The sequence below is a fragment of the Bemisia tabaci genome, chromosome 4 (genome assembly GCF_918797505.1).
Source record: "Bemisia tabaci chromosome 4, PGI_BMITA_v3".
NCBI lineage: Eukaryota > Metazoa > Arthropoda > Insecta > Hemiptera > Aleyrodidae > Bemisia > Bemisia tabaci.
In genome coordinates this window covers 30361304-30387566 of record NC_092796.1, presented here as the reverse complement: position 1 = coordinate 30387566, position 26263 = coordinate 30361304, and the positions used below count along the sequence as shown (strand labels likewise).

The 26263-nt window shown below is 41.9% G+C and overlaps 1 protein-coding gene across 6 annotated transcripts in view; it reads left to right on the top strand.

Moving 5' to 3' along the window:
• LOC109035992 (trehalase) overlaps positions 1-26263 on the top strand; it is a 113648-nt gene that overhangs the window by 20463 nt on the left and 66922 nt on the right. For 4 of the 6 annotated variants that reach the window (XR_011899753.1, XM_019049917.2, XM_019049907.2 and 1 more), the window contains exon 3: positions 13379-13751. Coding sequence is in view for 3 of the 6 variants with exons in the window: in XM_019049917.2 (XP_018905462.1) it covers positions 13645-13751 (107 nt within the window). In the remaining 3 variants the exon portion in view is untranslated. Of the gene's footprint in view, positions 1-11748; positions 11765-13162; positions 13752-26263 lie in introns of those variants that run through there. The other 2 variants (XR_011899755.1, XR_011899754.1) reach the window with 2 other exon arrangements.

Sequence of the window (26263 nt, the reverse complement as noted above, 5' to 3'; positions counted from 1 at the left end):
TCCTCAGATGGCGCGACCCTGAAAAAAAACTCCGGCCGTGAAGCCGTGCTTACGGGCTATTTGGACATATTCCGCGTTTCGGGCTCGGAGGCCGAAAGTTCCGGGCGTGGCACTCGGAGCAGTTGAAGCTACGGCTCCAGCACACAGAACTTCCGGCCTAGGGGCCCGGAACGGTCGGTAAGTCCATATAGCCCGTAACTTTTTTTTCAGTGGAGGATCGCGATTTTTGTGTTGGTCTCACTGATATTACCAAGACCGTACAGTAGAAGTCCTAAAATCTCCAAAAATAGAAGTATACACTAGTTGATGAAATGCCGCAGTATAGATACGCGGTTTTGCACTTCGCACATAGGAAAATATTGCCTCTGGTTGTATCTTGAAAAGTAGGTTCGGCTGAACCTAAATATATCTTCTTCAAGCAACTAATCTCTTTTTTCCGCGTAAATTACTCTTGTACACGGGAACATCTTGTCCCGGAACGAGGAGCTAAATCAGTGTCGGGAATTTTCCATCCCGCTCGGGAAGTGCGAACGCACCTCCATCCTGGCGGCAATGACAGAATCCCAATGACAGCTGCGCTGCGCCTCGACGCATCGACGCACAGTGGATTGAATCAATCAGAAAGGTCGGACATGAAATTCTTGACTTAAACTGCAAATTCTGATGTTTATTTCATCACATTTTGGATTTCGAGGGGTGGTGCCGGAGGGGATCTCACGAAACCAAGAAAACCACTCTTAGAACCTCAAAGTTTTGGATTAACAGAGTTACGAGATTTTAAACTTTCAAAATTATGTCCAACTTCTCCCATTGACTCGATCCACTGTGCGCATGGTGTCTCCAAGTCCGGAATTTCCGGAAAGTCCGGAAATAGTACTGATTTTTTAAGGGCAGTTCGGAGGTACTGAAAAAGTGCGGAAATCCCGCAAAAAGATCCAGAATTTATTTCATATTTGTCGCAATTTGAGCGAGGAATTCAAATTTTTGAAATTTTTCGAATTTCGTCAATTAGAGGCACTGAAAAAGTACTGAACTTTTCTGTTGAGGAGATACTGAATTTTTTGGGAATGTACCGGAAAAGTACTGGAAAAGTACTGATTTTTGGTAAGCCTGTATTAGTAGACACCCTGTGTGCGGCGCGGCGAACGAAGCCGTATTCACACCGAGCGGTTAGTGTCCACCCGCACCGGGGGCTAAAAATAGCCAGTGCGAAAAAAAGGCTGGAAGGATCGGACGCGATCTCTAATAATAGTGGTTTTATGCTAACCAGCTCATTACGGATGCGTTAGGTAAATAATGGTAGGGCGATCGCGGGGGACAAGTGACAAACGGTGCATTGTTCGCGACGAGGGCGGGGGAGGGGGCGGCAGGCCGATAAGTGCTTCGAGTCGGAGAGAGCAAATTGGAGCTGGGGTCATATCAATCCCGACTGAGCACAAGTCCAACCTCGAAATTGGCACATAGCGAAGACTACCGAGTCTTGCCGTCTTGCGTCGTCTCCCGACGCTGAGAATGAGTCTTGAAAACGTTCTGTAAGTTAAGGACCACTCTGTCGTCTTACCGAAGAAAGTAGCAACTCGAGAAATGAAGTTTTAAGAACGAGGGCCATCATATATCGACGGTGTAAGTCGGCAATCACACAACTCGTTTGCGGTGTCTGAGAATCTCCGCCTCTTTGTTAGTTTTTTAAAGGAGAACAAATTGGCATCATTCCTTCACTGGAAAAAAAAAAACACATTGGATCTTGAGTCCAGACTCTTAAAAACTTCGACAAGAAAAAATACTCTTGGTTCAATCAGATTTAAGCTTAAATCAAGAACCAAGCCTCTTAATTTGAGCGGATTTCTTTTTGATTTAAGCTTAAATCTGATTGAATCAAGAGTCCTATTTCTTGTCAATGTTTTCAAGAGTCTGGACTCTAGATCCAATGTGTTTTTTTTCCAGTGTTGGAGTTGTTGCAGAATTTTCTTCGCACAGAGAAGACGTTGCAGGTGTCTGAAATTTTGTGAATTTTATCTTTGAAATGATTTCACCCGGAAAACTGAGTACGAGGATATCCTTGGTTTCACAGGAAACGTCACAGAATGAGGAATGACAACCCTACTTTTACTGTACAACTCAGCGCCTGGATACAACTATTCGTGCTCTATGGATGTCCATATTGCATACATTCAAATTTGAAGGCGTTTCAACTTTCCAAGCTCACTTCAGTTGCTACGTGTGCGCTCGCCGCGCTGTTTACCGCTGCAAGGACACTGCTACCAAAAGTTGGTAGAATTGACCCAAACGCAGAATAATGCGTTACTCTTTTATTTTGATTCACCGAGTCTAAAAATAACCTGTTTTTTGCCAATCATCGATCAGTTTGCCTGATAGTCGATGTTTCTGGATGTAATTTCATGGAAAGCTTTTCTCGCACGGAAAAAATCAAATTGCTGATTGAACAATTTTCTAGCTAAAGAAAGAGACTGCAATGTTTCAATGTAGATTTTACGACAAAAAATCCTACTTTAACAACTGAAAAATGCTACTTTAACCACCAGTTTCATTTGTGAGAAAGGTGAACTAAAACTCATAACGATGAGTCGATGCCTGCGGTCTGCGGTCCATTCCAATCGGATGCTCAGCGATCCGTGTAGTGCTGCCATGTCAAGGAAGAACACCGTATAAGCCATCAAGCGTTGCCAAATTTCTTTCGACAAATCACGAATTTGCAGGAAAACGCCTTAGTATTTCTCTTCCAATTTCAAGGATGATTTCTTTCGTAATTTGATCTGAAAAGTGTGAAAATTTCAAGAAAAAATAATCGTTGTTTTCTCTTAAAACACATATTTTCTGAGATAAAATTTGGCAACCTTCGAATGCTCATACGGCGTTTTTACGTAGCACGGCTGTGTAGGGATTCGTTGCGCGATCGGCTGCCTTTGAGATGGGTCTCATGTTTCTCGTTTCGGGGAGCCGATCAAGGATGGCGCATCTTGAAGCCTCGTCGTTGTCGGGTGTCAGCGTTATGCTCCAAGGCTCCGTTCGCTCCACTCACAATCACGGCTCGACTCAATTGGTCTGACCTTTAAGCACACTCCACCAAAATTTTGGCCCCAACACCACGTAAGACACGGTCACTGCTCTTGCCGCATTCGCGAAACAACCCGCGCTCAAGTATAAGGGTGTCTATCATAAGAAAAAATCGAACACTACAACTAAGTGCGCCTAAAAGCAGGGCCGGATTCACTTACTTGCCGCCCGTGGGCCGCCTATATTTTGCCGTCCCCTTCTCATTCGGTTTGAAACTCGATGAAAACCATGTAATGAACGTGCCAGCGGGGGAGAGGTGCATAAGACGCATTTACTCGTGTTGAACACATTTTTTGGGAAAGCCCTGTCAACGCTACTAGCAAAAGTTCACGAAACTCTGCGCGAAAGTTAAGTTCCGTAAACCTATCTCTGTGTAGACAAGGCCTTCCATTCATAAGAAATGAACGAAAAAATTATGAAAGAACAAACATAAATGTGGTTCAATGATTTTAACTTCCGCCGCCGCGCCGCGCAGATCGCACCGTGTTGGATGCAATGCGTGAAGTATTCACGCAGTCTTGTAGGCGCTCTGCGTTTCACGCTGACCGCACTGTGTTTGGCGCAATGCGTGAAGGATTCATGCCCTTTTCATCTGAAGTCCTCGTTATCATTTCTCTCTAAGTCGCGCCGTTCTAGACCAAATTGCTTGTTTCGTTTCTCTCGTGACTCGACTTATTGAGGGTGCTGTCTCTTGTATCACGAATAAGAGACGACAAAATTAGAAATTACTATACTCTCAGGAAATGAGAGATTTTGTCGCCTTTTCTCGTTTGTAATTTTGTTTTTATAAATCCGTTTTTTTTTATATACCTACACTTTAAAAAATTGCAAATTTTTGCCGCCCCTAGATTTGCCGCCTTGGGCCGCGGCCCATGTAGCCACCCCCTTGATCCGGCCCTGCCTAAAAGGCCTCGATGCCTAGAACTCGAGTGCCTGAAATAGTCAGCAGGGTTGCCACATTCAGGAAATACCGGGAAGTGTCAGGTAATTTTAAAATGTCAGAGATAATGTGTCAAATCAACTTCATTTGCTTTCTAGAATGGATTTGAGGTTTCGAACAACAAATTTTGCCTGAGAACTATTTTCAATTATGTCTTCTTAACCACCCGTCATATCTTCAGTTGTCAGAGAATTTGGACGTATATAGCTAAATGGAACTATGTGGAAGTGGAAAGTTGGGGTGTGCTCTTGGTGAGCACGATAAGAAACAATGTAAAAGTGGATATAGTTCTTTTTGAGAAAATTCTTAAATGCGTCCAACTATCTTTCACGAAGAAAACAATTCAGCCGATTGTTTCGTCTTTCCTCTCTCGCTGGAAGCACTTTTCAAGGTTGCTGATAAAAGCACGGAACTCGATCTGCGACGTTGAAAATTTTCCAACAGCCACGAACGCGTGTATCGAGCAATTGTCAATCGTCGATTGGCTGAAAGGTGTGGAGGTTTGCAGGCTGGGGCTCAACTGAAGTCAAGTGCAATTAATTGAGGTCACATGCCACTTCAGATGACAGAAATGATGCATTTAATTAGCATCAAAGCCGATGCTCATGCACTTGGTTTCGTTGCGTTTCACCGTCCACCGGTCGTTTTAACGTTCACGCGATCGGCCATCCTGCAGAGGAGGAGTCCAGGGTGTGAATGAGTCGACCGCAGGGGTGGAGGAAGACACTCCGCCACTAGAGAGGCCGACTGCGTAAGTGATGCTTCACATGAGAACAAGTGCCCTTAACTTCCTCAAGGTCGAGTTAAGTCATCGTTCTCAACCTCTCAACAAGAGTCCCTTTATACTGAGAGTTGAGGTAATGTGAATCCATTTTTGATTAGTTACTGTATTTTAGGCCTCCACAGTGTCACAGATGAGACCCTCTACTAGTATCTTGGACATGGTGGAAGCTTTTACTTTCGGGACTTCAACATTCTACTGTTGACTTAGCTATATGGTTGATGTTCAACAACGTGTTGGCAGTTTCGTTTCGCAAACAAGCCGAAAATGACCGAAGTTTGGGAAACTTGTTTGTTCATGACGTCACCCGAAGCTCATCATCCACCATGTAGGTAGGTTAACAGCCGAAAAAAAAGTGATGACTGATGCTCCCTTATAATTGTCCATAAGGAAGTGTTGAATCCCCAAAAGTAAAAGCTTCCACCTACCGCCAAGAGGCCAGTGGAGGGTCTCTTGTCTCTGTGCTCAACAGGGCCGGATCAAGTGGGTGGCCACATGGGCCACGGCCCATGGCGGCAAAATTAGGGGGCGGCAAATTTTGCAATTTTTTTTAAATGCAGGTACAAAAAAATCGGATTCAGAAAAAAATTACAAATAAGAAAAGGTGACAAAATCTCTCATTTCCTGAGAGTTCATTAAAATCCAATTTTGTCGTATTTCGGCGATACAAAAGACTGCGCACCTTTAATTAGTTGAGTTAAGAGAGAAACCAAACACGTAATTTGGCCTGGAGCGGCGCGGCGCGAAGAGAAATGATGACGAGGACTTGAGATGAAAAGGAGAAGCCCTCGACCCGGCGGTCGGCATGTAAACACATATTAGCGCCTACGAGACTGCATGAATACTTCACGCATTGCGTCAAACACAGTACGGTCAACAGCGGTCGGCGCGGCGCGGCGTGAAACGCACAGTGCCAACAAGACTACATGAATACTTCACGCATTGCGCCAAGCACAGTGTGGTCAGCGCGGCACGGCAGCGGAAGTTAAACTCATTAAACCACATTTATGTTTGTTCTTTCTTAATTTTTTAGTTCATTTCTTACAAATAAAAGGCCTTGTCCCCACAGAGATTGGTTTACGGAACTGAACTTTCGCGCGAAGTTCCGTGAACTTTTGCTAGTGGTGTTGACACGGCTTACGCAAAAAATGTGTCCAACACAAGTAAACGCGTCTTACGCACCCTTCTCCCTCCGGCACGTTCACTTGATGGTTTTTATTGATGTTTCAAAATGAATGAGAAGAGGGCGGCAAAATACAGGCGGCCCATGGGCGGCAAGTAGGTAAATCCGGCCATGGTGCTCAACTGTCAACACAAAGGTGACAACTGTTCCTGACTCATAAGTGTCCATGAGGAAATTTTGAATCCCTGAAAGTAAAAGTTAGTAGGTCTATTCTCTTGTCTTTGATATTCTCAATGATTATCCCAACGTGTGCGAAGGGTTGCACTTGCTTTCAAGAATCGATTTCCAAGTTTCAATAAAACATTTTTTTCGTTTTCCAGTTATTACGCTGCTACTAAAATCCTATGTCATTACTGACGAACTCTAATATTTTCGCAGCAGCCAGCAGCGGAAATTGGCGGGAGCCATCATTCAATCAGAGATGATTCGCTTCAACGCCTTTTAAGTTGGGGATGTCACGCGGTCAGTAATAATTCAAGCTGCGTCTCTTGTTTTCTCCTCGAGGCAGACCGAGACACTACTGCCGTGCTACGGAAGAACGCCGTATGAGCCTTCAGACGTTGCCAAATTTCCTTCGATAAAAACCGAATTTATAGGGAAAATTGTGAACATTTTTCCCCCAAATTTTCAGACAATTTCGTACGCAATTTAATCTAATACATCCGAAAATTTAAAAGAAAAATGTGCATGAATGTCGTCAAAAATACATGTTCTATCAAGGAAAATTTGGCAACTCTCGAATGTTCATACGGCGTTCTTCCTTAGCACGGCAGACTAGACACCCCCCGCCCCCAGATTACTTTACGTAACGGTTGGATCCCCCCTCCTCCTCCTGCTGGGCATTTGAAAATTAGGCGCGGTGAGCCCTTGACCTTGGAGGGGATTTTGCTCATCTTTTGAACTTGGTGTGAATTATGTGGTGGCTGTAACGGGGACCGGGGCTCCAAGCCGGAGGCTACGCACTGGTTGAAGCTAGGTCAATCCGAGAGTCATCTGCTCATCTAAATCTCCGGCTCCGGCGACACCGCGCCGGCACCGGCGACGCGTCCAGAAGGAGCCTCCATCGCTGATGATCGTATCAATTGCTGATGGTTAAACGTTATTTATATCCTCCGCGGATGTGCCGTAATTGGTACTACTCTTTCTAAATATAGAGCGTGGCAGTGTTGTCGGACCAGAATTTGGCCAAAATTCCTTTATCAGGAGAGTACGGACTTGTCTCCGGTACGGACATGCCGAAATATGGAGCTCTTAGGGCCCAAAAAAGCAGCCAACCTTTGAAAACGAATAATGTTACTGCCAGTCTTCAGATTTCAATATCAAACCAAAATGGCCAAGAATGTTCATAAATGAGCGTTTATTCGAAAACTAACGTGCTTTCGCAACGACGATCGCAACAATTGTAATAATAAATCACTCTGGATAATTTGAACGCATAGATTGGCTGCCCTTTTGTCCCCAAAATTTTGTTTTCCCCCTAGGAGGTTTGCCATAAACTGCGGGACGCCCATCGACCATTAGAAATATTTTTTTTCTAACGGTCTAAAGAAATTCAGGATACCCTAAAACTCGTATACCAATCAAGAAGCGGCGCCAATGTCTTACATACCAGAAAAATGTATTACTGTATACTCTCCCGGTATAGGTGCTCCAGTTTTTTATGCGGTGTTCTGTTCTCTTGGCCCCCGCCGCCTAGGGGGACGTTTTCGGGGAACGGGGCTCCCTTCGAAAATCAAGTGGCAACTCTGTCGGAGCCCCCCCCCCCCTCCGCATGTGTATTCGGCTCCAAATACAGTGAACGCAGTTTTGTTGCGTTGAAATAGTCGAGTGCTAGCCGCTCCTATATTTTCAACTTTTCGTCGTTCCCTAGATAAAAGAACGTAAGTGCATTTCAGCGTTACGAAATTTCCACTCTCAAATCGCACGTCCATCAGGAAAATGATGGGAATTTTTCACCGAAAGTTTCCTTAATTTTTCTTCCGTACTTTCGAAAATTAGCGAAATGTTGAACACGGATTTAACAGTTATATTCCTGTGAAAAAATGTGTTGTTCGAGATGGTTTCGCAACTTTGAAATGGAGTTACGTGCCTTCAGCTGAAAAAAGATTATTTTTTGTAACGCGTCTATATTAATTGGACACCATTCTACAATGTGGGACTATCTTTTCCGGCCTAGTTTAAAAAACAACGTATGAGCTATTAGTTCCCTTTTAGACTATGTGTTTTTACAAACGAGCCAGAAATTGTAGTTCCTAATTGCGGAATGAACTCCAATTAAAACCCTAATTTTATAAAAATGGCGAGGGGTCTAACGCATACGAAAAAAAAACAAATACATTTGAAAATCACGGGTTTTAGAAAGTCTGTATACGGAAGTAAGGAATACGTACGGATTTTCCGGTAGAAAGCACGGTTTTGCGGGATTTTCAGGATAAGCTGGACCATGGACCAATTAGCTTAAAGCGAATGGAATTTCTGATCTGGAATTCATTCGAGATATGGAACCATTATTTCTGGCTCATCCAGAAAAGCTCCTCTCCGCATAGGGGAATCAATAGCACTTACGTTGATTCTAGAATAAGCTCAGTGCTGTATCGCAAAATAAAGTCTGTATTATATTCCCCGAAATCTTCAGTTTGATTCCGTGTATTTCGTTACGTTCTTCACCTCCTCCGCCACACAATGGATCTAGTTAATTGGACAGGCCGGACATGAAAATATTTACTAAAACTGCAAATTTTGATGTTTAAGCCGTCACATTTTAAATTTTAAGGGGTGCTTCACGAAGAAAATTCCGCAAGAAAACCAATGGTATCACTTTTAAAACCTCAAAGTTTTATATAAACGGAGTTATAAACGTTTAAAGTTTCAAAATTGTGTCCGACCTCTCCTATTGGCTCGATCCACTGCGCCATTCCGACGGTCAATTTTTCAAATCTCATTGAAAAGATGTAACTGAAATCGGTTCCATTTCAGCGAGGCGTATGTGGCCCATTTGGAACTGCGCAAAACTATCGCATGCCAATCTAGCAACTCTGGTTCTTGACCCTTCCATCTGGTGGGTTTTGGATTAGTCCGCAAGCTCCATTCTGCGAGAGGACACTCTGTCAGTCCTGCGTCGTCCAAGTCGGTATTTTTTCATCAATTTCAACATTCGGGTATCGCAGATAGATCTTTTCAATCGAATCTTCGGTAATAAATCTAAAACTACAAATAGTGAACTGCCCCTTCCGACTCTCTCCGCTGAAATTTGTCTTTTGCCGGTTTCTTAAACTTATCAATCAATAAATTATTCTCCTTCGCGCATCTAAACTTTTCGACTTATTCTCATTTGTTTGTATACATTAGCAGAGTAACGTTCTAACGTTTTAGAGTTTTCCGCGTTACTCTCACTCTCTGCCGTGCGCAACGTCTTGTGTTTTTAGCTCAAAAAGTGAACTTAAACTTTCGGTACAAATGCATTTATCTCCTCTTGCGGTTATCTTAGTGGAATCAAAGACTTTATTCTAACTAACGGTTCTTTATCACATCGTTTATTGTTGAAACTTTCTACAGACCCTCTGCCTTCTACCGTGTTTTATCGTAGACGATTGTTATTAAAACTCTGATCCGAAAGTTTCTTCTTGTGAAATCACTGATCGATTTTGATGGACTCACGGTGTTAGATTCCTTCGTTGTTTTGAAGTACGTATAACTTTCATTGTTTGGGGGGTTTTGTTTTTGTGAATTATTGTATAAGTGCCGCAGATTCTCAAGTAGCAGTAATCGCGAACAGTACCAGAGAGTGTATCGCGACTTTATAGACGTCAATTTATGGCAATATTATCGGATGAAAAATTGCTATGAATTGCGATTTCATGACATAAATTTGCGATAAAATCGCGATTTTATCGACGGCGATTCAAATGCAATATTATCGAACAATAAATCGTGATAAATTGAGGTAAAATTTCGATTGTATTGAAAGCGATTTTATAGAGATAAAATTACGACAAGATCGAGGATAATCGCTCAGATGTTGATGACCCTAGCAATTTTATCGCCAAAAAATCGTAAAAAAATCGCAACTTAATTTCTAAATATCACGATTTTTCCGTCGAAAAATTCTACTTGGGTCAGTATGTCAAAAACTATGATGCATTAATGAATAATATGTCTTATATGTTATCTGACCAACTAAAAATCGCCAGTGGTTTTAGTTGCTGTAATTTTTTGTGTAGATATTTTTCTATCTTTCGTGACTTCCATACACGGCGTAAAAGGACCGCAAAACATATTTTCCCAATTGTCAACGAAATAGTTCGGGTGGGCTATGGAAAAAAAATCTCCTCGGAATAGGAAAGGAAAAGAGTTTACAATTTTTAAAAACTGTTCTTAGCATTTACCTTTGCACACAATGCAAGATAGGGTGCTCCCACAAACAAATTTCAGATCCGCTAAGTCAGTTTTCTACAATTTATTTCCTAAATCTGGGATTCAATACATCCCATGACGTTCATTTCTTTACCCACGGCCAAAATTCCTCCGAAGTTCTGCCTTAAAATCAAAAGTGAGCGGCCTTTTATCTTTCAGAATACATGGATGATTCGAACTTCAATTGATTTTTCAATGCGATCAATTTAATAGCCTTTTTCCAAAATTCATGGGTCGTCACTCGTATACATTTCCTTCAATTAAACTACTGACCCCGTTCCCAATCGAAATTCCCTTCAAGACAAAAAGAAACTAAATTCTCTGAAGTTACCTCCTATTTTCAATGTTTTGAATTAAAAATTGGTGACAGAATTGCCTCAAAATTTCTCCAGATCTGTACCGAGAAACAGAAAAATCAGAAGAATTTTTCAGTGAGAATGTTCGACGATTTTTGCCATCGAACTGCAAAAAGGGGTTCTGGCCCATCACGAAAGATTTTGCGGGTTTGCAGGCTTTGACTGCTTGCGTATAACAACGGTTTATTGCCTATCTTACGATTTGAAGGTTTTTTCCTGATTTAGGTAGTTTCCAAATAAATCCAATGACGACGATACTCGAAACAATACCGACATTTGAGCTACAATTTAATGTAAGAAATCACTATTTTTGATTTATTTAAGAAGCAACACTTGCCCCCATTGATTTCTTTACGGTGGCCGATGCTTTTATGAAAGAGCCATTAATATTAATTCCGTATTGCAAAATGTAGTCAAACCAAAGAGTGCGTCTAGTCTGCGGCAGTTCGAGTGCGAGCTCACTCTCACAAAAATATGCCAAGCCATACATTTGATGGAGCTCATCACGGCACACGTATAACACGTAATTTTCGCTTTCTTTTCACACTCTTTAAACTACTTTGTAATAAAATTTCGAATGGTCTCTTTAATCGTACGTCTGGCGCAAAAAACAGAAGTTTGTGTTTCTTTCTCAATTAAAAGCAAATGCCATGGGAGTTATCGCGACTGTTGCAGATCTGATTTAAGAAGGGCATAAGCAATAAAATTATTTATTACACAAATAGTTATCAATACTGTCAACCTTTAAGACGGCTCGAAACGCCTGAGGTTACGGTCCAATAGGGAGTCTCTGCGTAAAAGTCTTGGTTATGAGTCCATAGCTTATCTCTCGTGAAATAAAATCAACTTAGCTAATATCAAGATGTACTGTACGTGATTAATAAGGATGATGCAAACCTGTAATAAAAACAGTCATTGTGCACTGTCTGACACTTAACAGTGGGTCATGGCTCACCGTTACCACTCCTTTAATAATTTTACCCTATCATCCGTGGTAAACTCATGAAAACGGCAGTGTATGACAGTTGGCATTTTTAATGTTTATCATCTTGTTTTCCTCCTATTAGCTCCTTCCTTTGAACAATAAGTTTAAACGGATCGTAAATTGCCAATTAAAAGTTGTGACATAAGTTTTAACATTTTAAGGATCTCGAATTATTTGGATACCGGTCTTCGTGTCGAAACGGTTCTATACTTAAAACATGGTTAAACAATAATCAACATGCATGCCACAAACGAAAAGTACCATTCACGGTGACTCCTAGAAAAAGCATAGCGCGTTGAGTGTATGAATTTTAGAAATTAAAAAAATATGACGAAATTGTTTAAAAGCTAGGAACTACGTTTCAACATTTTCACTTTTACCGTTATCAATTTGTTTTTCATTGAATCATACAATAGTTACACATTTTAATAATATGTAAACCTTCCAAAAGTGTTTAGTGAAAAATGCTTACTGTATAACTGTGTGACGTGTGTTTGCCGCTCAAAAAATTTGTCTTGTTCCGAAGTAGGTGATGATGTGAGGGTTCTACAAAGGATAAATTAAAATAAAGGACGGGTGTACCGTACTTTGCAGACATTAATGGAGCATGGGTTTACTTTAAATGCATTAAAATTTCCTGGAGGACATGCCCTCTCTTAAACTTGTACTTTTTTTTATCGTTAGTAGAGCAAAAATTTGTTTTTGTCAAAGATGAAGCTCTCGTTTAATTCTGACGTTTACATGTACGCGCGCTCGACTTAGTGAAGGATGTAAATGATGGTTGCCCTTGCTTCTATATGGACGGATCTAACAATGGAACAGCTTAACTACATTTCATATTGGCAAATACGAGTGAAAATTTGGCAATGTGAAATGTAGTTAAGCTGTTCCTAGTTAAATCCGTCCAAAGAATTAGAGGCAAAGGCAACCATGGTCTCATCCTGCACCAAGTCAAACGGTCAACTGATCCAGTAGAAAGTCCTATTGCCGGAATCACACGCTGAATTTGGCAGGTGAATATGGAAGTTAACAGTCATCGCCCAACAGCAATTTCGCAAATTCGAGTTATTTTCATCCAGATGTGTATCAAATCTATTCGAATAGTTCAGACAAATCCGACATTATCCGATAATCGCTGAGAATTATTGCTGAATTTTGCGCGATTGGGCCGATGACTTCCACATTCAAGCCACATGCAGCGTGTGATTGCAGCATATGATCCCTCTTGTGACGCCACGGCACGACCCACGCCCACGGTTGGAAAAGTCCGCGAGACGAAGTGCGGTGTCTGCCGTGCGGGTTGCCACACTCCCCAGTCGAAGGCGCGAGCAAGGTGTTTGTGGCGTGCCCCACGCGTCGCGTCGCACCGCGCGTCTCCCGCGGGCCGCAGCCGCGACCGCCGCGGTGCGGTCGCGAGAAACGGCGGGCGGCTCACTCGCTCGCTCAGTCACTGTCTGTCCTCGCCCCGAAAACATCTTCTCACCGGTGCATGTGTCGGGAACTTCCGTCGACGAGACAGACAAAGATTCACACCGCCGACAAAATCGCATTTTAAAAAATAGGAGAAAAAAACAACGCAGTTGTCGAATCGCAATTTTTTCAAGTTCCCAAACTCATCAATCTGTTTTCTCTCTCTCTGTCGCAGGGTCCGCGGGGATGAAGCACATATCCACGACGCCAGCCCAGACCGGAGGAAAACCAAGTGATACCCTAGTGAAATGAAATACAAAGTGTGATCCTAACCTTTTTTTGTTTTTTTCGTTGTTTTTTTGTTTCGTTGTCCGCGGTTTCGTCTCTTTTTCTTTTGTTTCGTTTTTTTTTTTTCGTTTTCGCGGAGTTTCTTCCGGCTGTGATATTCCCGGTTTTTGTTTACGTTTTGACTCGAGAGGTGTTTGCGTGCTCGGGACCGATATGAATGGTAAAATGAATTGTTTTAAGCTTCTGTGTTTGCTGACGTTTTTTGGAATAGTTGTCACCGCTGACGAGGAGGAAGAGAGACTGCCCGCCAACTGTCCCAGGTAAACATCCACATTTCACTTTCAATTCCTCTATATTTTGCTCTTGTTGATAAATGAATCGTTGAGAACGAAAACACACCAACTCGAAAACACACAAAGTTGCTCCGTAGGTGAAGACAGGGTTGCCAGTGTCAGGGAAAACCGGGAAATGTCAGAAAATTTTAAAAAGTCAGGGAAAACCAGGAAATGCTAGGGAAAATGACGGAAGTGCCAGGGAAAATGTGTTAAATCACCTTAATTTGCTTTCTAGAATGGGTTGGAAATTTTGAACAAGGAATTTTGCCTGAAAACTATCTTCAATTATGCCTTCTCAACCATCCGTCACATCTTCAATTGTCAAAGAATTTCACCAAAATGTGTCAGGGAAATGTCAGGGAATTTCATTTTCTAAATTCTGTGGCAACCCTGTGAAGAAGCTAGTCTAAGAAAAAGACTTTTTGTGCCGTGAGACAAGTACTGAAGGATAAGAAAACTTTAAAGGCCCAGGTTGGACCCAATGCGCAAACTTCAATGACATTTATGAAAATTGGCCTTTGGAAAATAATCCGTTCAGAGCACCTCTAATTTCCTAAGCAAACTTTTCTTCAGGAGAATCTAAATGAGTCGATGGCGCGATGTTATCTTTTCAATAGAACTGTAACATACGAGCCAATTTTAAAAGGAGAGGACCAAGAACACCAATATCAAACCAAGAGCTAGACGCGGGAGTGACAAATTAATACGTACTCATCTTAATGAGTTTGATAAAGTAGAGCCTTAAAAGTCCGTGGGAATAAAGATGAAAAGAGGATTCAGAATTGTTTATTGAACAATAAAGGAAAAAATTGGAAGGTTCTTTTTCGATTCTTTCCTTTTTTCACATCTAACTGAAAGTGATTTTTTTTTTTTCTTGAAGCGTGGGATCAAGGTTTAAAAATTATCAATTTGATCACTCAAGGATTATCGCTCATTTATAAAGGAACGTTGAAAAAAGGGTGGTAGTAGCAGTAGCAGTAACTGTAACAGAATATATTTATCATAGAGGTGCCGGCCATTCACACCTCTGCAACTTAGCGCAAGGATTTGTAAGATGAAAGAACCTAGTAAAACTACTGAAAAAACGTTTCAAGGACAAAAAGAGATAATTAATAGCGTAATGAGAGAATAAAATAAGAGAGAGAGAGAGAGAGGGGGGGAGATGAAAAAAGGAAGAAGAAATGAAGAATAAGGATTGAAGTAAAATAATGGAAATCATAAAATCCAAAAAGGGGAAGGGTCGGTGAAAACCTGCCGCAGAACTGTACTATTCTAGATTGAGGAAGGATTTAATGATGGCGAGCATGTGAAAATGACTGCCGGCTTATTCAAGGTGTGGATGCGTTTATTGAAACAAAGCTGTTTTAAATTGCTAAGGAGGAGCAAGGAGTAAGAGTAATTATCGTGACTAAAATAGTTTATTATTGCCTTAACTTCCGTACTTACAATTAGTTTTTTTATTGTTTCATCATGAGAGAGTTTTGCTTGCATTGAGGGGCCTTAATATAGTTCTTTCTGAAGGGAATGAATCAGTAATCTATCAGTTTGAATTATAACTTGGAGATTTTACAATGGTACAAACTTTCTATTAGAACTATGAGATCAAAAATATAGTTGTTCGTAAGCAATTAGCAATGACACGACGAAGTGAAAACTAAAAATATAGGTAAAACATGATGAAATATTTAAAGTTCTTGATTAAACGTTAAAATTTTTATCTGTTGTGCCCAGGTTTTTAGCATAGGCGGTTCTACGGGGGTGCCAGTGGGTGCCGGGCACACCCAAGCAAAAATTAAGTACGGTTACCGGAACCGTGAAAGAGGCTTTTGGGCAAGTAAACACGTCAAGAAAAAATCGTATTATGAAGCGCAAAAAATTGGCAATATTTTTATTTCATGAATTTTTTAAATCTGAAAATTGATCTAAAAAAGACCAAATTACTGCTTTTAAAGATTCTGTATTCGCTCACACTGAAAAAAATCCCAGCAATTAATTGAAAATGTTTTAAACAGAATTAATATTGATAGCCGTGTTTTACAAAGATTCTACTGTTTTTTTTTATGGTAAGAATGTAGTTTTGGTGGAAAGTTTTGCTAAAAATTTTCTACGTTGAATTTATAAGTATTTAAGTAGAAAGAAAGGAGAGAAAAAGAGAAAGGAGGGTAGGAAAGGGATAAAACTTGAGGGCCGAAAATTAGGCCTCCCCTGAGCGACCGTCGCCTTTGGGGCCGGTCTCCGACATTTTCCACCTCTGGGCACCCCCAAACATGAAGGTCTAGAACCGCCTATGGTTTTTAGTTCATAACACGCCGTTTTCCAATTTTTTGGTGTAATTAATGCATTTTTGGTTATAAGAACTTTAACATGTCCATGGCCCGTGTATACAGCTAAGTGGAAGGAATTCCTTTTGGAATCTTTTTCTCATGGTACTTATAGTACTCTGATAAAATTTTAACCATTTATCTCCGAAATGTGAAAGGAAAAATCGGATTTCTGGAAGAGGGCTGCAGGAATTTCTAGGAGAGATCGGGTCCGCAATGAAAGAGCGCGTCAGCTCATGGGAGTCGAAAATGACATCATATTCGACGTCATGACCAGACAGCTTGTCTGGTATGGTCATGTCAATAGAATGACGGACAAAAGGCCGCAGAAGAGGATGCTTGGTTTTGTCCCTCCTGGGAGGAGACGAAGGGGACGCCTAGTGAAAGGGTGGCGTCAGGGGGTCTTATAAGAAATGAGGGTTTGCCAACTCCCTGAGCGGCTTTGGGAGGATAGGGGACTTTGATGGCTAGGTGTCGCAGAGTGCCGAAGAGCACTATAAAAGCGGCTTTATACATACAAATCGTTTTTTCCTGAATTTTGAAAACGGTTGTGAACCAAATCTCATGAAAATTTGTACTCCCCAGCACTTTTATGCTCTGAATTCATAAATGATCGAAAAAAAATCGAAATCTCAATTTAAAGGGGGGAGGGGGGGGGGGGGTTTGGGGGTGTTTCGGCTCCGGGAGTTTGGCCGTCTAGCCCTGGATCACCCTGTATAGTCTCTATTTCCGATGGTTTAAGTTGTGGAGGCTAAGTGGCGGAGCTTTCGCGGCTGAAGTGGGCCGTGTTGGTGTTGGTGTTGGCCTGGGCGGATCGCGGATTGGGTCGGTGATTTCGCGAAGCGGACAGTGGCGAAGCGTGGATGATCGATTATCGATATTGCCCCCATTTAAAGCCATGGTAAAAGATCGATTATTAAGGTGCTCGATGCGAACACCCTGTCTATCGATATTTTTCTATAGGTTTAAATGACAGATCTATCGATAAATCGCAAAGCACGACACGCCACTGGGAGCGGGACCTCAAGTCCACCGTCCATTGGCCGCGGTCGTCCAGTCGAAAGTCCGTCATGCCCAGGCATCTATCAAATCGTAAATATTATTTATTTCCGCCGTGTCACTGGCCGGGCCGGCCCTCGCGAACCAGTGTTTAGCGCTTCCACCTCGAATTTGGAATCGTCGGAAGATGGTTCCAAGCCCCGGTCTGACCATTGCCTCATACGACCGCCGCACAGTGGATCGAGTCAGTGGGAGAGGTCGGACAGAATCTGGAAACTTTAAACGCTTATAACTCCGTTTATACAAAATTATGAGGTTCTGAAAGTGATTTCATTGGTTTCCTCGTGTAATTTTCTGCTAGAAGCACCCCTTGAATTTTAAAATGTGACGAAATAAACATCAAAATTTGCAGTTACAGTCAAAGATTTTATGTCCGACCTTATTTCATTGACTCGATGCACTGTGCGTCGTGGACTGGGATAGTGGCTACATCATTCGATAAATCGTATTCGTAAAATTGCGTAATTAATTTGCGAGGTTTCAAACCCAAACAAACTAACATAGTTTAGTGTTCAAATTCTGTGTGAGACAATGGGGTGAATGCAATACAATTAACAAGTCGTAAATCAATTAATGGCTCATTAAACTCGAGACGCTTCGATTGCAAGAGACACCTGGACGGTTTTTTACCACCATGGCGCGAATTTGACAAGGTTATGTGTCGGATTACATTTGAACTACCAAAATTGCGATCTGAAACTAGGACGTAGCCAATTTATCAGTCTGTCGCTAGGATGGAGAACCACAATGCGGTAGGAGGCAAATTGAAGAAACTGAACATGGTATAAATTGAACCACATTTTTAGGATTCTGATTCATTTTAAAAATGATGTATGTGCAATCAATCTTAGGAAGATTATTTGACTTTTTGCCTAGGCATCTGACAAAATTCTCAGAAATCTCAGAAAACTGGTGGATGATGGGGGAAAAAAAAGGTAATCTTCAGACCTGGGGAATCAAAAGACTAAAACACCCGATCCCGAGTCTAGAACATTCTTTACCTATTTTTCCGTGGATCTTGGGAATTTTGCAGGATTTACCCGGGCCATTACCGATTCCATTACTTTTCAGGTTTCCCGACATCCTGCCTCATAAATCGTATATTCACTGGAAAAAAACACATTGGATCTAGATTCCTGACTCTTGAAAACATTGGCAAGAAAAAATACTCTTGATTCAATCGGATTTTTGCTTGTATCAAAACGAAATCCGCTTAAATTAAGAGGCTTGGTTCTTGATTTAAGCTAGATTCTGATTGAATCAAGAGTATTTTTTCTTGTCAATGTTTTCAAGAGTCTGGACTCTAGATCCAATGTGTTTTTTTTCCAGTGCACCTGATCCCGAGTCGAGAGCATCTTCACCTATTTTTCCGTAGATCTGGGGAATTTTTCAGGATTTACCCGGGCCAGTCCCGATTCCATTACTTTCCAGGTTTCCCGACACCCTGCCTCATAAATCGTATATTTCTCTCCTCGACGAGAACTTATCTTAAAATATTCAAGATGCGCTAATGGAGCATCTTCCGGCTGCATAAACGCAGTACTCCGGCTCCGGTGCGGCAGTGATTGCCTAATTATCTCAAAGAAGGCAATTACTAATTCGCACGGCAAACAGACGGCAACCGAAACTTGGAACACGTGCTTCTCAGATGATCCATTAGCCGCCCGCTTCTGAACTAGAAACGATCCGCCGCTGACACCTGCTGCGCCCGTCTCGTCTTCGAGCAGATTATTTTGCGAAAATCGAAAGAAAACGACGGGAAAGAAAATGATAAACTTAAGATCACACTCTCCTGACATAGAGAGAAGGCTTAGAAACGATCGTAGATTCGTGATATTGCGCTAATTACCACGCGAAGCTGTCAAAAAATTAAGCGCTCAGCTGATAGCGGCCGCATTTTGCTTTCAACCTAGAGAGAGTCTGCAGTCCCTACATATTTTCACCATGTGAACCACACTGCACTGGAAAAAAAACACATTGGATCTAGAGTCTAGACTCTTGAAAACATTGACAAGAAAGAATACTCTTGACTCAATCGGATTTTTGCTTGAATCAAAAGGAAATCCGCTTAAATTAAGAGGCTTGGTTCTTGATTTAAGCTAGTTTCTGATTGAATCAAGAGTACTTTTTCTTGCCGATGTTTTAAGAGTCTGGACTCTAGATCCAATGTGTTTTTTTTTTTCCAGTGCACTGCTGCTAAGGCACACTTTTCTCCGGTTCTACTGGGCGGATTTTCAAAAACTTTTGTTTGTTAGATCCCCTCATACCTTATTTTAGCTTTAGACGAGACGATTTTGAGAAATATGGAAGATTAAAATTTTCCTGAATATTTGGAAAAAAATATATGGAATAAAAAAATGGAAGCAAGTTGGACTTTCTAACTCATTTTTTTATTGATAGTAAAAACAAAGTCTCTCGTCTGTATTAAGAAAAAAAGGTAAGGAAAATAACGAAAAAAAGTTCTTGAAAATCCACCCACCAGATGCTGAGAAAAGTGTAAGGTCAAAAAACATAGTTTTGAGAGAAACCTGTTTAAAGGTTTGAACACACATAAATGTTGCATTACTTCGTCTGTCACAAAACGTTGCCAAACTTCATCAATAATAAATTAATGAGGGAATTTTGGATCGGAATAAACCTCTGGCAGTAATAAAGGCGATTGCATTGACTGAGTCGGAAATTCGCGGAGGAGGCACTGATATTCCACTCGCAATCATATTGAATATTTTCGGAGAAGGACTTCTGGCAAATCATGCAACGCTGGGCCATGCGCCCTTGCCCCCCCCCCCCCTTCCTGAGACCTTATATGTAGAATAGAGAGCTCATGAAAATTTCTTAGTCCAGGATGGCAAGATTCCAAGTGGCAGTTTCGCTAAAACTCACTGCATGATAATGATGTTTTCGAGGAGAGAGGAAATGCTCCCGCTCAAAATCTATTAAGATTCCTCAGGAACAAATTATAGCCTAACAAAATTAATTAATAAGTTTTGTTTTGGTCTTATTCATCATTTTAGAGAATAATGACTCTAAATGGCCCCGACAGTCAGAGAAATCATGCTGATGACAGTCGAACAGTCAAACAGCCCGTGGCCAGATCTAACTTTCGTTGCCCCAACAAAGTTTTCAAAAGTGAAGTGTGACCTGCTCTCGTTTTGTGATTAGATCGATGCGAGTTGTGTTCGACACTTTCGCTTTTCGGTGGCTTTACTGGGACACCTGACGAGCTCCTCCTATCGTTCTTGAGCTGAACTAGTGTATCCAGCGGCAGCGTTATCGACGGGCGATGCTGATTAGCTAAATGCAAAAAACATGTACCTCGATTCGCTACTTTAGAGAATGGAGCTCTTGCATGTGTCAGGAATTTGCGACTTAAGTACTGATTCCTACGTAAAATTTTGCGAGAAACACGATAGTGCCACTGGTCTTCTCTAAAAGCAACCCCAAACCCAAAAACAAGCTCTCAAAGTTGAGTCTGTAATGGAGGGGGGATATTTCACGCTACCCTGAGAGTCCACCTCTATATCAAATCAAACTCTCCAAACAAGGATAGGGAGCAAATACATTAACAAGGTTGCCGTGTTTTCAGTCTTCAAGTCCCCAAACAGAGTGGCAACCCTGCTCCCTATCCTTATTTGGAGAGTTTGACTTGATGTAGATCAACTTAGAGAGTGTTTTTTTTTTAAGTTTTGGAGTTTGTTTCAGAGAAAACAATTGGCAACATCGTGTTTCTCGCAAAATTTTACGTTGTAATCGGTACTTAAATCGAAAATTCCTGACACATTTAAGTACATGAGGATTATTTGAAGAAGAAGGAACATGGAGCGTCCGTAGATTTGATAAGTCATATTTTTTTTCAAAATATTAAACGCTCGTTAGCATTTCGTCTTAAATTTTCAAAATTTAGTAAACCGTCGGATTTTGACCATCTGCTCAGGCATTTGATACAATAGCCTAATTTGACTAATCGCCTGCGAAAATTATATATCTTTGTATGAAACATTTGCATAGCTCCTTGAATCGACGTTCGGTCCTTATGACAAAAAGTTTCGGTTATCCGAGACCAAAATTTTCCGGCGTTCCGCCTACCCCAAAATTATTTTTTCGGTGTATTTTTTCCCTGAAACCAAGGAGTCAGTACATTGTGGGTATACTTTGAAGCTCTCTTTAACGTATGCGTGGCGTTACCACGGATCTTAAAAACAGCCAATTTTACCACTAGCTTGAATCTACAATGAAGCATTGCGGTGTGGATGAATGTAAGGAGTTAGAATGCCAACTTGAAACGGTCATGAAGAGCGCAAATCAAGGTCAGAACCGCGGGAGTGAGAAAATTGTTGCCTCCAAGAGCATGAGATCGAACCTCCACGTCAGAGCACTTGCCAATAAAATCCAACATTCACGCAAAAAGAGGCCACGTCCATGCCCACCCGATTGAGTTGTACAATAGAATCAGCCTAACCGTATTTCACGTGTCTGAATGGACAATTTGCTCGAAAAATGTCTATCGTTGCATCTGAGAGCACTTAAGAACTTGGTTTGCGGCATTTTTCATAATTTTTTGTGGTATGAAAAATTAAAGAAAAATAGATTGAAAGGTGAGAAAATCTGCCGCCCTGTGACGTCATCAGGCGGCATTCTCCATTTTATCTCGTGTATTTTAGCAGATTAGGACGATTAGTAGGTCATATTCTCATATCTTCTCTAAGAATAGTTCATTTTAAAAAGCAAGGATATCCTCATGCTCACTTCACCTAGTAGTTTCTTCTCAAGCATGAACTCCGCAAAATTTCTGACTCCTGCAAATTCTCCGTTCTTGCTCTTGTGACGCCTGAAAAATTTGTGTTTATAGTTGACTTTTTTTTAAAAAATTGAATTTTCAATTGAATTTCTCAGTTAAATTTGGCAATAGGTGTGTGTTTCTCTCCTTTCTGCTAAACGCGGTCCAAATTCGAACCCCATAAATATCTTCGATATTGATTTCAGTACTATGCCTGATGTGCCCACGTTAGGAGCGCGGACCTTAAGTGAAGTTACGGCCGAACCGTACGTGTTGTCGCACATTGGATCGAGTCGATTAGAGAGATCGGACATGAAATTTTTTACGTTAACTGCAAATTTTAATGTTTTTTTCGTCATATTTTGAATTTTTAGGGGTGCGTCTAGAAGAAAATTTCACGAGGAAACCAATGGAACCACTTTCAGAACCTCAAAATTTTGTATGAACGGAGTTATAAGCTTTTAAAGTTTCCAAATTTTGTCCGACCTCTCCTATTGACTCGATTCACCGTGTGTCGGCGCACAGTGGATCGAGTCACTGGTAGAGGTCGGACAAAATTCGGAAACCCTAAATGCTTACAACTCAGTTTTCATAAGCTTTTGAGGTTCTAAAAGTGGTTCCATTGGTTTTGTCGTGAAATTTTCGTCTGTCGGCACGCCTTAAAATTTAAAATGGGACGAATTAAACATCAAAATTTGGAGTTATAGTCGAAAATTTCATGTCCGATCTCTTCTACTACTTCGTTCCACTGTGCGGCGGGGCGGCAGATCCGCGGGTCCATTCCGCGGCTCGACTCTCCCCCCGACCGCGGTTTTCACAACCATGTGGCTCGGGCTCCGGCGCAGCCATAACCACCGCTGCGCCACGTCATTATGTAATTGCGCCCCCCTCCCCCCCCTCGCCCCCCTCCTCCCCCTCGACGCTCTCGGATCTCCGTGATCCATAATGGTTGTGCAAGGCGATAATGACAACAGCCCGTGGACGGGGGCGCGAGTCGCCGGTAGCTCATGCCGCCGCCGACGTCGACGTCGGCCGCCGTCCGTGCCGCAATCCCACGTCCAGACACTCCGGACGCGACGCTCGGCCTCTCGCTTGACCGCCAAAACCGGAGAGAGGAAAGAGGTCGTTTACCGGTGGTACCTGGCAACAGTCCGCCGCGCCGCACAGTGGATCGAGTCAATAGGAGAGCACTGGAAAAAAAACCCACTTTGGATCTAGAGTCCAGACTCTTGAAAACCTTGACAAGAAAAAATACTCTTGATTCAATCGGATTTAAGCTTAAATCAAAAGAAAATTCGCTCAGATTAAGAGGTTTGGTTCTTGATTTAAGCTAGATTGTGATTGAATCAAGAGTATTTTTTCTTGTCGATGTTTTTAAGAGTCTGGACTCTAGATCCAATGTGTTTTCTTTTTCCAGTGAGGTCGGACACAATTTGGAAACTTTACAAGCTTTCAACTCCGTTATACAAGATTTTGAGGTTCTGAAAGTGGTTCCATTGGTTTCCTTGTGAAATTTGCCTTCGGATACACCCCTTAAAATTTGAAATGTGACAAAATAAACATCAAAATTTGCAGTTTCAGTTAAAAATGTCATGTCCAACCTCTCTAACTGACGGAATCCACTGTGCGCCGCGCAGTGTTGCCGTTCACCGAGTTGTCGTGCTGATCGTGGAAGTTCGGCAACCTTGTCGTGAAGATTGCACCCTGCCCACCGCCGAATTCTCCGGTCATTGTCTAGGCCGATCGCCAAGAGGCTGACGGCGCGAATGGACAGTCGCGCGCCGTAGGCAGGCCCCTTTCCCCCATATGACTAGAAAATTTCCCCAAAAAACGCGACTTCTTTCGCGGTTTAGAGGGTAGTCTTACCCTTGAACCACCCCCGCCCCCCATCATGAGAAAGTTTTGGCCATAGATTCCTGGTCCTTGAAAAACTTCTGGCTTCGTCAATGAATTGAGCTCTTGCATGGCCGGGAGTTTGCAATTTAAGTACCGTCGCCCGCGTAAACTTTCCGTCAGACTTAAGTAACAAAGTCCCGTGACATGTAAGAGCTCTCTCTTAGGGGGACGAAAAATTGGTATTTAGCTTTGCGAAATGTATGACTTGTTTTTCAAATCCGTGATTTTACGAAGAGGTAACAAGAAGTAACCAGAGGGAATTGTTAGCTACTGCAAAAGAATTGCTCTGTGCTTATCAGCTAACAATAAGTTGAATGTTGTAAATTCAGTAATCTGATGGCCTTAATACTCTATTATCTGTCTGCAGAGGTATTACTGTCATTATCATGGAGATGTGCATCTGTTCGCTAATGCCTATTACTTGTAAACAGTTACAGCTTCGCGATGTAATTAAATCAGAGGAGCGCTCGGTTAAGCGTTTATTTTCAGTCCATCGCCTGCTCGTATAATTTGCGCAAATTTAGTCACTTCATCGGTCGAACTTACTTCTTAGGTCCCTAGAGAGCGTTCACTATCGAAATCCTAAAATCCGATTTTACGATCGAACTCTTCAAGCAATAACTGTCAAATGATTACAAAGAATAAAACAAATCAAAATTCGACCGATCCAGTTCAAATTATCGAACTGGTTCCGTTAAAAGAGCAATATTTTCTTGTGTGTAAAAAACAAGTCATGAGACAGTAGTAAGTGATTTCAGCGAAACAGTAGTAAGTTCACATTATTCCGCCGGAGTGCTTTTAATACGGCTGTCTCTCATAAAATGGTACCCTTTTCTGCCAAATTCTACCCTTAAAGTTTCCTTGTTACATGTGTCCTGTCCGCTGTCACCATGGAAGCATAGAGAACATAAGAAGCACTATCTAATCATTTATGAAATTGACTACATTTTGCAATTCGGAACTCAAATTTCTGACTTGGTCCAGAAACAACGTGCAGCGGGACAACAAAACGAGCTAGAAATTTTAGTTCCCGGTTGCAGAATGTAGTTCAGTTTTGCACTTAATGCGCTCTCCAATGATACAACAGTTATACTTACTTCATTTTGCAAGTTGAAACTACAAGTTGTAGCTCATCCGTAGAAACAATTTATGTGCGCCTTTAGTTTCCCCATTCAGATAGGCGTTTTTACGTGTAATGAAACAGAAATTGTAGTTCGTGATTGCAAAACGCAGTCCAGGTTTTTTGCACCCAAGGTATTGCCCGAGATATAATTAGTGCGGGGGTCTCTTGAAAATTTCTTTTCGTTTCGAACGGCAACGAGGAGCAGCCTTCTTATCGGATTACTCGTTTGTAGAAAACTTGACAGAGACTAACTGCGACATGCGAATAAACACTTGCCAAGGATGTATTTTGACACAAATTTGGCCGCATGCTGATCGCGGTTGCAATCCACGCAAAGTGTGAACATCACTCCTCTACTGCTTTCTAATCTCAGCTCTCGTAAAGTATAAGTAAACTTGAGGCTGAAAGGGCGCTCCCTCAATTATTCAGTGGCGAGTCGTGCTTTGCGATAAATCGATCGATCTCCCATTTACATCTATGGAAAAGGATCGATTAGCTAGGTGTTCAAAGCGGACAACTAATAGTTGATTCTTCATCATAGCTTTCAAATGGGATAAAATCGATAGCCTGCAATGCACGCATCGGCACTGCTTCAATTACGTTAGGTAACTTTTGAGAAAATAGAGAAACGAGGCGTTGTGCTGAAGACATCTGCAAGGATCTAACGCAGCTTAAACAGCAGTTTCTGGAATGTTTCAATCGGTTTTCTTCCTTGGCTTGAAAAACGAAGTGGGTTACATTTTGCAATGAGGAACCACTATCTCTGGCTCTTCTATAAAAGCACCTTTCTGCATAGAGAAACCAATGACATATATGCTGTTTCTAAAATGAGTCAGAAATAATGGTTCCTTGTTGCAAAATGTAATCCAAGTGATCCGTGGAAACCGGGATAAAATATATGTACGAGCAGTTGTCTGTACGTCGGAAATTTGGGAAGCCTGCTTCGAAAACTCCGTCATGGAACTTGAGAAATGATGTCTCCGCAGTTGGCCGTCGTGGAGTCGCACTGTGCAAATAACAAACAGCCGAGCGCGCGACATCCCTCTCGACGTTCTGTTGCGCCGAAGGAGAAAAATTGGGACGTTTATGGCGCAACCGAACGGTAACGTCGAGCAAACAATACGTCACGACCCCGTCCCGTCCGTCGCCGACCCCCGACCCGAGCCAGAATTCTCGGAACGGGAAAGAGAATGTCGCCGTAATTGCACCATTAACGGGAACATGAAGTTAGGACCGGTGATGGCAAGGAGAAAATCCCTGGACACACGACCAATATATATTTGTTGGTTGGGAATGACGTCCATTACCGTCAAATACGGTC